The sequence below is a fragment of the Mastigoproctus giganteus genome, chromosome 9 (assembly GCF_048544385.1).
Source record: "Mastigoproctus giganteus isolate SK-2022 chromosome 9, ASM4854438v1, whole genome shotgun sequence".
Classification (NCBI taxonomy): Eukaryota; Metazoa; Arthropoda; class Arachnida; order Uropygi; family Thelyphonidae; genus Mastigoproctus; species Mastigoproctus giganteus.
The window spans coordinates 79,646,314-79,659,583 of NC_143583.1; the positions used below are offsets into that span (position 1 = coordinate 79,646,314).

The 13,270-nt window shown below is 34.8% G+C and overlaps 1 protein-coding gene across 7 annotated transcripts in view; it reads left to right on the forward strand.

Annotated features, from left to right (window-relative positions):
• Positions 1 to 13,270, forward strand: part of LOC150080478 (uncharacterized) — a 354,693-nt gene that overhangs the window by 211,204 nt on the left and 130,219 nt on the right. For all 7 annotated transcript variants that reach the window (XR_016547421.1, XM_090381815.1, XM_090381810.1 and 4 more), the window contains 4 exons: positions 2,054 to 2,123; positions 3,569 to 3,751; positions 12,259 to 12,368; positions 12,726 to 12,889. Coding sequence is in view for 6 of the 7 variants with exons in the window: in XM_090381815.1 (XP_090237941.1) it covers positions 2,054 to 2,123; positions 3,569 to 3,751; positions 12,259 to 12,368; positions 12,726 to 12,889 (527 nt within the window). In the remaining variant the exon portion in view is untranslated. The remainder of the gene's footprint in view (positions 1 to 2,053; positions 2,124 to 3,568; positions 3,752 to 12,258; positions 12,369 to 12,725; positions 12,890 to 13,270) is intronic.

Below are 13,270 nucleotides of genomic sequence, written 5' to 3' on the forward strand. Positions count from 1 at the left end.
TTCAGTTTATAGGCACGATACTAATTAATTACTCAAGGCCTTGTCTTGACCTCATTTCTTAGGAAATGAAGCAAATATTGAGGAACTTTTATTATATATAAAATATATTGGCTTGTACAGAAGCATATAGCATTAGCATTAGTAGAGGCATATGATGCAAGAAAGCAAGCTTATTCAGCATCAGCCAAAAAAAAAAAAAAAAAAAAAAAACACCACTCCCATTTCACCCCTCCATTCGTTCGAAATACCTGTCCAGCTGAGCCTTAAATTTGTTTAGGCTATCAACTTCAACAACAAGTGATGGAAGTCTGTTCCACCAACCAACTACCTGCTGGCTAAAGGCAAATTTCCGCACATCTATCCTACATCTGTCTTTCCTCAATTTGAATTTATGCCCTCTCAGGTGATTATTCTGAGCAAGAGGAAGAATCCCATCGGCATTGAGCATGCTCAAACCATTCAAAGCCTTATATACCTCTATCAGATCACCTCGCCAGTGCCTAGTCTCCAGACTCTGTAATTTGCAAAACTTAAGCCTTTCTTTGTAAGAGCAGCCCTTTGTTCCATTCAATAATCTTGTTGCCCTTCTCTGTACTCGTTCCAGCAGCTCTACATCCTTCTTGAAATGAGGCCTCCAGACCTGTATACAGTACTCAAGGTGTGGCCTGACCATTGCCTTATACAAGGGAATAATCACCTCCCTATCCCTGCTAGAAAAATTCCTGTATATCATTGACAAGACACCATGAGCTACTCTTGCAGATAGTCTGCACTGCTCAGAGAACTTCATATCTCCCTGCACAATTACCCCAGGTCCTTTTCGTTCTCTACCACTGTCAGTGTAGTACCGCAGAGTTCATACGTTGCTCTGGGGTTACTGTTTCCCATATGTAGTATTTTACATTTGTCAATGTTAAACTTCATTTGCCACCTCTCAGCCCATCTGCTCAACCTTTCCAGATCCTGTTGCAGCAGCATAGCATCAGTAGTGTCCTTAACAACCCTGCTAACCTTTGTATCATCTGCAAACTTGGACATTAAGCTTGATATACCATCATCAATATCATTTATAAATACAGAAAACAACAACAGACCCAACACTGAACCCTGAGGAACTCCACTAATAACATTAGTCCACGTTGAGCAGTGTCCATTGATTACCACTCTCTGTCTTCTGCCACTCAACCATCCCTTTATCCATAGCAGCAATTTGCCTCCAATGCCACACTGCTCCAATTTGTGCAGCAGTCTTCCATGTGCAACAGTATCAAAAGCCTTTCTAAGATCCAAATATATAATATCAAAGTTATTCCCTGCATCCAGTTCTTTTGTGACTACATCATAGTATCCAATCAAATTGGTCGGGCAAGACCTTCCCTTAACAAAACCATGCTGTGTCTGAGGTATAACTGAATTCTTGTCTAGATGATCCTGCAGTGCTTCTTTAACCAGTGCCTCCATTAATTTTCCTGGAACAGAAGTTAAACTAACAGGTCTATAATTACTTGTGTCAGCCTTTGATCCTCCTTTGTGAATTGGGATTACAGTTGCACATCTCCAGTCTATGGGCACCTCCCCTGAGTCCAAAGAAGCTCTCATAATTATGGCTAGGGGTTTGCTTATTTCCTTTGCTGCCTCCTTTACCTTGTATTATTTTACCTTATACCTCCTTTACCTTATATAATTTAGCATCTCTAACGATATGCTTCTTGTGTATTAACAATGAACAGACTTGTCTTGACACTTATTCAAACCATGAGTAAGTAAGGATACTTTGAATCTAAGTATACTGAATGTATAAGGTAGAATTATTTCTTTCACTTGGAAATAACACTATTAATCTGCTTCATTGATATCAACAAACCTAGAATGCACTGAAATCTGACATTATTGCCAGTATATGCACCAGCAATAATGTAGAGATTCTATTTACTTGTGTTTATATAAAGGTCAGAAGCTACAAGGTATTGTTTAATTATTTTTCACAAATTATAAGTATCATGATTAAATGGCATATACAGTTGTAATAAATAATTATTAATTTTTTTTTCAGCATGTCCAGATGACCAATATGGAACCGGTTGCAATGAAACTTGTTTGTGCCACGAAAATAATACAGTTTCGTAAGTTCAGTTTTATTATATTACCATGGTTATTGTGCTTTGCAATTTTTCTAATACCCCATGAACATTGCTGTTCTGTTGTAATATGATTATGATGCATGACTGTTAGTGACTTTTAATAAATTCCATAATATATATCCGTAGCCGAGTGGGCAGGATAAGATTATGATGCATGACTGTTAGTGACTTTTAATAAATTCCATAATATATATCCGTAGCCGAGTGGGCAGGACCAGGAGTGCAGTAGCACACGCTCTTTGAGTAGACCAGGGTTCAAGTCCCTGACTGCTGAATACGGTCAATCTGCTAACCCGCACTGGACCAGCGTGGCAGATTATGGTCCATTTTCCTCAGCATGAATTGTTGAGGAGGCTTCCATCCTGCAGTGGGTTGATAATGGCTGCACTTTACTTTTACTTTAATGATATCACACATAATAATGATAGTGATATAACAATATTAATGATATAATTTAGGCTGTGAATGATCTGTCTTATGTTCTTCCTCACAAAAATTTCTGAACTAACAACTTTTCCTGTAAAATGAGAGCCTTTTAACTTGAGAAACTGAAACAGATGTGCCTTATTTGTGAAATTGCTGTGTGTAAAATCATTATTTGTTTCATTTATCATTACTGTATTAAGTCAGTTGTTAAATTTATATGCTTTAGTTAATCAAACTTGTGTTACAGTTAAATCTAACATCCTTATTTTTACTGATAAACATAGTCACTGTTATGGTGACTTCATCATCCATTCTTCACATATGTAAGACTTGCTGTCATGTACATCTGCTAGAGGTTCTGTAAACGAAAGAGAAAAATTTTAATATAGTTTGTAGAAAGTTAATTCCAATAGTAAAATATGTATTAAAGAGTTTATTTTATGATTTTTTTGTAGTAGAATTCAATGATTGTTACTTCAGTGGAAGTGTATCCAATTGTTAAAGTCATGGCTAGAGCAAAGATGTTAAATGCAATTACATGTGTAATCTGTACTGGATGTCACTGCAATTTGTTCAAACAACAGTTTTAAAATAAATGTTTTAAGAAGTTCATACAACCTAGTGTTACTTAGAATTCTCTCTAATGAATACCATGGTGAAAATGTATTTATTCTCTTTGCAATGACATTTGGAGTTTAACAAGTAGGCTTCTTATAGAATTGAAGTCATTTCACAGATTTCAAGTTACTTCTTGAAATAGCCAATTTTCACAGTTCAATACTTGCAAGGTTTATGAAAATAGTTTTTTTTTTTTTTTCTCTCGCATCCAAATAGAAGTCACTAACGTGATTATTAGTGTCCTATTAAATTTCATAAATATTTTGAATATATACAATAATTAAACTAACTGACTAGTTCAACCATACTGCTTTTTCAAATTTATAATTGATTTAAAAATATGAATAATTAAGCCAGTAATGGGTTTTCATTCTATATTTTAGATGCCATCCATGGTCTGGAGATTGCAGGTGCAAAGCTGGTTGGAGTGGAAATACCTGTTCTGAAACATGTCCTGTATTAACATATGGAGAACAATGTAAACAAATTTGTGACTGTAAAAATGGTGCATTTTGTGACCATATGAATGGCACATGCATTTGTGAACCAGGATACACAGGTTTGGAGTAAGAAACTAAATTTTAAAGTATAAGTATTTTAAACTTATTTTGATTAAAATTATGAAAACTAATAAAATCTCAGAGTAATATCATAAGTTCCTTTACTTATTTATAAAGAGACTTGTGATAAAATAAAAATAACAGATGACTGGAAACCTGGCATATCAGATTTTCAGTTATCTGTTATTATATGATAAATTGGTTAATATTATTATTATATGATAAATTGGTTAATATTATTATTATATGATAAATTGGTTAATATTATTATTATGATAAATTGTTATTGATGATAGTTTGATTGTTATAATGGATTGTTATGATTATTGACAAGGAGGTGATTATCCCCTTGTATAAGGCAATGGTCAGGCCACATCTTCAGTACTGCATAGAGGTCTGAAGGTCTTAGTCTTCATCTACATCCTTCCTAAAATATTTTAGGAAGGATATAGAGTTGCTAGAACAAGTACAGAGAAGGGCAACAAGATTGGTGAGTGGAACAAAGAGATGCTCTTACCAAGAGAGGCTTAAGTTCTGAAAGTTGCAGCATCTGGAGACCAGGCACCTGCGAGGTGATCTAATTGAGGTGTACAAGGCCTTGAATGGTTTAAGCAGGCTCAATGCTGATGGGATACTTCCACTTGCTCAAATTTAGGACTTGAGGGGACATAGATTCAAATTGAGGAAAGACAGTTGTAGAATAGATGTGTGGAAGTTTGCCTTTAGCCAGCGGGTAGTTGATTGCTGGAACAGGCTTCCATCTGTTATTGTGGAAGTTGATAGCTTAAATAAATTTAAGGCTGAACTAGACAAACATTTGGAGTGAATGGATGAGTGAAATGGGAAGGTTTTTTTTTTTTTTTTGGCTGATGCTATATTAGCTTGCTTTCTTACATCATATGTCTCAACTAATGTTAATATTGTTATTATTATAATAAATTGCTTAATATTATTTATAATATAAAAATCATTTATTATATAATAAATGATTTTTTTTTGGACAGTGCTATATAGCTTGCTTTCTTGCATCATTAATACTAAAATTAGAACTAAAAAAAAAAAAAAAAAAAGCAATGGAAAAACTAAAATGAATAACATAACCCTATAATATAAATGGAGCTGGATATTTCAGAGTAAACTAGCAAGTAAAATGATAGAACTAAAACTCTAAAGTTTGATGTCAGGTTGGTAGGAAAGGAGAGAATTGAACAATGTCAAAGGAAGATTGATAACAAAATTGGCCTGTAAGGCTACTGATTTCAGCAACAACGAGCTGATAGATTCGACAAAAGGTGATAATTGGGCTAAAGATGTTCTCTAAAATATGATAGAAATAATGGCTGACACTTTTTTAACACAAATTTTCTTGGCCCATAAGATATGGTTTATCCAATATCGTGATTAATTTTTTTTTCTATCAAGAGGCCATTCTGTATATAATCATTGGTGAAGTTCTTCCAGAGCTTTCTTTAATTCTCTAGCCTTAACAGAATAATGATTTCTCTCATTCTAAATATAGTATATAAATTGAGTGGATTAGATAATTTGCATTTAGTCAAAAGTTCATTAACTTTTGAACAAATTACTCTGTAATCTTGTAAAACTAGAGAGATTATGAAGAGCTGGACAGTATTTGGATGGAAACCAGGTGACTTTTTTTAAGGCTGAATAAACCTGGCTTCCTTGTATCATTATTAATTATCATACATTATTATTCATACGCTCTTATTATTATTCATACATCCTACATTATTAATACTAATAATGTATGACAAAAAAGATCCCAGATAATATCATAAGAACTGGTGTCCATGAGGCTTTCTGTTGAATAATGCCTAAGAATGTAATTTCCTTTACAAAATTTACAGTTTTTTCCTTTGATCTTGACAGCAGTTATCCTTTAGGCGCATTCCACATTAATATATTACAGTGACTGTCCGCTCATGGTTCTCTAATATAAAAATTTTCAGTATTAGTTGAATCTTTAGTAAAAATCAGACAAGAATTTTTTTTATCCCTGTGTGGCATCATATTGATATAAGAAGCACTCATCTGATCAGTCCAGAGATTATACTGCTACTTATGCAAGTTTTTCCCCCCACACATTCCAATATATCTATGAAAAATTAAAGATCTCTGACAATACATTTATATTTGCTTGTTACTCCATTTTTCTTCATAAATTACGTTACTCTGCATTTTGAACTGTTAAAATTAAAAACTGTTAAAATTCACACAAAAACTAAATGCAGAGTAGATCTCAGAATTTGTTTTTATTTTCCCAGTCACTACATTTTGGCTACAGTAGATTGTGCGTGCACTCTTCTTTCAAAACATTGATAATGCTAAGAAAAATGAATTTTTATTAAAGAAATTAATAACATATATAGTAGTAGTAGTAGTAGTGGCATGTGATGCAAGAAAGCAAGTGTATAAGCTTATGCAGCATCAGCCAAAAAAAAAAATCACACCATTCCCTCCAAATGCCTGTCCAATTCCTCCTTAAATTTATTCAACCTATCAACTTCCACAACGACAGATGGAAGTTTGTTCCAGCAATTAACCACCCGCTGGCTAAAGGCAAATTTCTACACATCTATTCTATATCTTTCCTTTCTTGATTTGAATTTGTGCCCCCTTAGGTTTGTAATCTGAACAAGTGGAAGGATCCCATCAGAATTCAGCGTGCTCAACCCATTCAAGGCCTTATACACCTCATTCAGATCACCACACAGGTGCCTAGTCTCCAGCCACTGCAATTTACAGAACTTAAGCCTCTCTTGGTAAGAGGATCCCTTCACTTCATTTCCCTCACCAATCTTGTTGCCCTTCTCTGTACACGCTCAAGCAAATCTACATCCTTCCTAAAATGAGACCTCCAGACCTGTACGCAGTACTCAAGGCACAGCCTGACCATTGCCTTATACAGAGGAACAATCAGCTCCTTCTCCCTGCTAGCAAAATTCTATATATCATTGACAAAACCCCATGACCTGCCCTGGCAGCCTGTCTGCATTGCTCAGAAAACTTCATATCTGACTGCACAATTACTCTCAGGTCTTTTTCATTTTCTACCACCTTAAGTGTAGTACCACACGGTAAGTTTCTCTGGGGTTACTTCTACCCATATGCACTACTTTGCATTTGTCAAGGTTAAACTTCAGTTGCCACTTCTTAGCCCATCTGCCCAAATTATCTAGATCCTATTATGGATCCAGTAATGGCAGTAGCACACTGCCATTACTGTCATTAACAACCCTGCCAACCTTTGTATCATCTGGAAACTTCGACACTAAGCCTGATATACCTTCATCAATATCATTGATAAATATACAAAACAACAGTTGACCCAAAACCGAACCCTGTGGGACTCCACTAATAACATTAGTCCACGAAGAGCAGTACCCATTAATTACCACCCTCTGTCTTCTCCCACTCAATCATCCTTTTATCCATTGTAGCAACTTACCCTTAATACCATTCTGCTCCAATTTGTACAATAGTCTTCCATGCGCAACAGTGTTAAAAGCTTTCCTGAAATCCAAATATATGATATAAAAATTATTTTTTGCATCCAGTTCCTTTGTAACCACATCATAATATCTTATCAAATTTGTCAGACAAGACTTTCCCTTAACAGACCCATGCTGTGTCTGAATTATTGCTGCAGCCTTGTCTAAATGATCCTGCAATGCATCTTTAACCAGTGACTCCATTATTTTACCCGGAACAGAAGTTAAACTAACTGGTCTGTAATTACTCGTGTCACCCTTCGATCCCCCTTTGTGAATTGGGGATACATTTGCACATCTCCAGTGTGTGGGAACCTCCCCTGAGTCCAAGGATGCTGTCATAATTATGGCTAAGGGTTTGCTTAGTTGCTTTGCTGCCTCCTTTAATATAACTGGATAGATCCCATCCACCCCTGCTTTTCTTATGTTTAACTTCAACAATTTCTCCTCCACTTTGCTCTCAGTTATTACAAAATCATTAAGTATCCTGCTACAATTTGATAACCTTCTTCCATTTTCAAACCTTAATAATTCCTCATGTGTGAATGTAGATGCAAAATACTCATTCAGTTTGTTTGCTATCTGAGCAGGATCATCAACGGTCGAACCATCGATGTCAAGTGGACCAATCAGATTCATCCCTTTCCTTTTAGACTTTATATAAGTAAAGAAATCCTTGCTGTTTTTCTTAGCATCTTTTGCCAAGGATTTCTCATAATCTGCCTTCGCCTACCTAACCTCCTTTGTGACCTGATTACAGACTAGCTTATATGTGCTATAGGCTTCTGAGTTGCTTGATAATTTATATACATCCCATGCATTTTTCTTCCCTATTACGAGTCTCATTAGTTCATTAGATAACCATTTAGGCCTAAACTTTGAACAATATTTCTTAATAGGTATGAAACTTTTAGTAGCATCCACGATTAATTTCTTGAATGCTTCCCACTTAAAATTTACTGTTGGTAACATAGTCAGTTTATCCCACTACAGAATTTAAAATCTTTCTGAGACCACTGTACTCACCTTTACAGAAGCAAAAACCCTTTCCTTTACCCCTGATGGTAATTATATCTTTAAGTAAATCCCACATCAGTACATTGTGATCACTGCCATCTAGTGGTTCCTTTATCTGCAAATTGTTAATACACGAATGATCACTGCTGATAACCAGATCAAGAGTATTACTCTCTCTGGTTGCCTCTCGAACATTCTGCTGCAGAAAACAATCATCCAATAAATCCACAAAAGTCTGACTAGTGTGTGAGTGACCAACTGACAAGTTCCAGTCAATATCTGGGAATTTAAAATCCCCCATTATAAGACATTCTGATTTACTGGCCCACTCTATTTCTCTGTATAATTGTTCATTGTACTCGTTCGAGTCATTAGGCCTATAACACACTCCTACTCTTATTTTTGCTTTCGCAGTGCTTATGTCACACCAAACTGACTCAACAGTGCACTGTTCATCTATATCAACTGGGTGCACTTCTTTTGATTTTATGTTTTTCTTAATTAACAGCATAACACCCTCCTCCCTTTTTAATGGTAAGGGAGAACAATTTATGTGTTGCTATTTGCATTATGTTTAGGTGAATTATTGATGTTATTTTTGGTGGTAGAAATAGTATGTTGAATTAACTGAAATGGGTATTTCCTGGCCATAAACTTAACTGTAAGATATTGCAGTTTAGTAGATAGATTATCTTGTGTGGAGCTATATTTGATAGCGTTATAAACCTGATTATAAAGGATGGCTTTTTTTGTACTAAGTGGATGGTATGAGTCAAAATGCAAGTATTTCCATGTATGTGTGTTTTTTCTGAAGATTCTGGTTCCAATTTTGGTGTCCGTTTTAAATATGGTAAGATTAAGAAAATTGATCTGTCTACTTTCTCCTGTTTCAAGTGCATATTTTAATCTGTCATGTATTGAATTAAATTTAGTGAAAAGGATATCGATTATGGTTCTATTGCCTATTATTAATATATTGTCTGCATAATGTATGTATAATTTAATTTCTGGAGGGTAAGGCTGTAGAATTTGTTTCTCTATGGTTGCTAGGTAAATTTCAGATAAAGGGGCGGAGATTCCTAGACCCATAGGTAGGTCAAATATTTGTTGGTATATTCGATTATTGAACCGAAAGTGCCTAGCATCTAATAGGAAAGAAGTGAGAACTAAAATATTATTGATGGAGAGGGAGGTGCAGTTGTGTAGGAGATCCTGTAAAGCTTGTAGAGTGAAAGGTAGGTGTGCATTTGTGTAAAGTGAAACTACATCGAAGGATGCTAGAATATCTCCGTTGGAGATTAAGGTAGAGCTTATTTTCTCAAATGCTTGAATAGTATTGTTAACTTTGTATTTAGAGAATCTTGTAAGGGGGGAAATGATTTTTAATAAAAAAGAGGATAGGTTAGCAAAGGCAGATTTACTGAAGGAAATTATTGGTCTTAAGGGTTGGTCGGGTTTATGTAGTTTGGTGATACCAAACATGTGTGGAAGGATGTTATTCTGTATACCAATTTGTTGTAATATATGTAAATTGATTTCGTTGTTTGTCCTTAGCCTTCTTAAGATAGTATCAAGTTTATTTTTAAGTTTGGTGATATTATATGTGTTGTCATGTTTATAGGTGCCCTGGTCAGAAAGGATGTACTCCATTTTGTTAATATAAGTTCTTTTATCTGAAATTACTATGGCATCGCCCTTGTCGGCTTTTTGTATAATTAAAATGGGGGGGGGGGTATTTCGTATTTTCTGTATATGTGATAATTGTTGTTAATTTATATTGGGTTGTGAGCAGAGTTTTGAGCTGAGAATGGAATTGGTTTGTTGTATGATGCGCCATTTATCGGGGTAGTTTGCAAGTTTAGTCTGTAGTTCTATAATACATTCTTTGGTGGGATAGTTGTGGTCCCTTATGGAGAAATTGAAACCATATTCAAGTCCAGCAAGTTCATTGGGTTCGTTGTGGGGTTGTATGTGATTTTTGTGTAAGGAAGTTCCATTTTTTAATGTGTCTTAGTTCAACTTCTTTGATGGCGGCGTTAATACGTGTGTCGTTAATACGTTTGTTAACTGAAGACGTTAACAAATGAAAGTCAACTCGTTATGACTTTTGGCCGACCCAGTTTAAATTCCTACCTTAATTAATTTATCAACTATTTCATTAATGACAACCAAGAACGAAGTTGTGCACTCCTACTTCCTTGAGCTTATTTTAATTCCGATTTTCAATTCATTACCCCAACCCCAATTTAATTCCCTATCCTAAGCACCAGTTGCAGATCATACTAAGGTGAGTACCGCTAAACTAAGCATTGCTATAAAATTATTATTAATTACCTATACATAACAATGGTCTTTGAGAATGAAAAAAAAAATTTTGTATGGAAAACATTTATTTAACACGATATATTGTAAGATAGAAAACTAATTATAAAGAATTGTGGGAGATGTAGGTTTTTTCATTAGCAATTCTTTACTTTATATTTAATTTTATTTTACTTTATTCTATCTTTGTTTATTACTAGTTATAATTTTTATAACCCTTTTACCACAGCCGAATGGTACGATACATATTGGTACGTGTGCACCCAATCCTCCACTAACATCGTGTTTTGTGTGTTCGCTATATAAGGGTGTTTGACCCAAACCACAACTAAATATAAATTTTGAATCTAACCACATAAATTAATATAAACTATTTTGTAGTTTACAAAAATATACCTATGTAATTGTAAGCAGACACCATTACAGTATTTTTAGTGCAATCCCTCCCCCCGGAACACTTTCACAAACCACCAGTGAGAACTGCTGCATGAATTTCCCTAAGAAATATCTACTTTATTATCTTATATGGTGGTTCATGTTTTTCCTACAAACCTTTGTTTTTCTAGCATTGATCCATCATATAAGATTTAGATGAGTTTACGATAAAGCTGGAGAAAATTTGGTGCTGTTCCTCCTTCAGTACAATCAGTCTACCTAGTCTGTAAGGTGTTCTTTGGGATTCAGATCAGGACTCTGCAGTGATGATGGACTCTACAGTGGTGGAATCATGGCCAATTGCACACGAGTCTTGCTTTATAGAATGGAGCATTATCATGCTAGCACATGAAAGGCCAAGAACAAACTTGGCCTTTCATGTGCTAGCATGATAATGCTCATGATTGTTCCATAGAACAAACTGGCAGAGTTTTTCTGCCAGTGGCAAGGAATCTTTCTGAGTACCACTACATGACATTTTGGGTCTTTTGACACATCCGGGTTGGTTGGTTGTTGGGTTTTATAGGCACATTAGCAACTAAGGTTATAATGCGCCAAAACCAGGTGATATATATAAAAAATTTAAAACACATCCGGGACTGTTGGCACTGTAGCCAATGGTTCCGGTCTAAAACATAAAGTTATTTCACACAAAGATTTTCTTCTGAACTTCTTTGTTGAGATAATGTACTGGATTGAGTTTCTCCCTACCAAAACTTGACCATCAGACCCAAGCATTGTGTGATACAACTTGTTTCTCTATAGGACCTCTTTTCATTAGTGTAGAGCCTATGGGCCGCATATTTCTTCAGAAACACTTGGCTTCTGTCAGTGTCCCAGTCTCAGTTTTATAGGGTTGTCTTTGGGGATGAAGTAATCACCCTCTTCATGACTAACTTATTCCTATGCGCTGATTTCTCTGGCTAGCTGTCATTTGGAAGGCTAATACAGTCCATTATAGCATTCGTCAACAAATTGCTTATGTGATAACCAATAGTCATACCTTTTTGAACTCCTTGCTTTGACCCATAGTGGAAGCTCCAGTACATTTATACTTCTTCCTTATCTGCATATATCTGACTTCCATTCTTCACAACCTTTGGAGTGGGAGATGTCCAAGTGCAACCATAAACATATATTAAAATAGGAGTATAATAATAACTAATAGAATTCTACTTTCATTATAATATATTGTAATATAGTAAATAAACTAACTTTGTTTTTAAGTTGCTCTGAGAAGTGTCCTGAAGAAACATTCGGCCTTGACTGTGCTAACAACTGCTCATGTGCACATGGCAACTGCTCCCATACTAATGGCTTCTGTCTCTGTGAACCAGGTGTGTTTGAGAATTTATTATATGTATTTTAGATGTTTATAAGTAAGCTAATTATTCCCTGCTCACCTCATTAAGACTAATTCATTAATATTCATGTATATCAAGGATTAAAGTTTTTTCCTTCTTTCTAAGAATATTGGGAAGAAGGCTTTAGATCATGGCTTTAGAACATAGTGCAAACAACTTATTATGAAATATTATTATGTACACTCAAATCAGTTTAGATCGATATAGATCTCATATTATGAATAAGTGATTTACTTGTTAATATTCCTTTGCTTTATTTGAATAATTCAGGTTTCTGTTGTTACTTCTGTAGTTAAGAAAATTAATTCTTTTATCATTTTTGCCCCTCAGGATGGGCTGGAATTCAATGTGAGAAACCATGTCCTCATGACAAGTATGGAGAAAATTGCTCATCTCACTGTCAGTGTCAGAATGGTGCTTTTTGTGATCCACTTGATGGCAGCTGTATATGCACACCTGGATTCAGAGGAAATATATGTGAAGAAACATGCAAAGTACATTTTATGTTTTAAAGATGTTACGGTATCATAATATATTATGTATTACATTATCATATTACAGTATCATAATATATTACATATTACATTATTATATTGCAGTATCATAATATGTTACATTATCATAATCTCTTTCTTAAGTGTACTTATCTCCATTTTATAGAATAGACAAAATGAAAGAAAATACAAATTATTTGTAAAGTGACCCCCTGCCACATTACAAATTATTTTAACATGGAAGGAACCATGACATTCTTCTCAAAAGAATTAATCTCTGAAATTGTGAACATCTCTCAACTCATGAGATGTGTCACTACATTGTCAAGCATTACACTAGTTATTTTGAGCCGATTACTTCAATTTTTTTGTTATAATAGG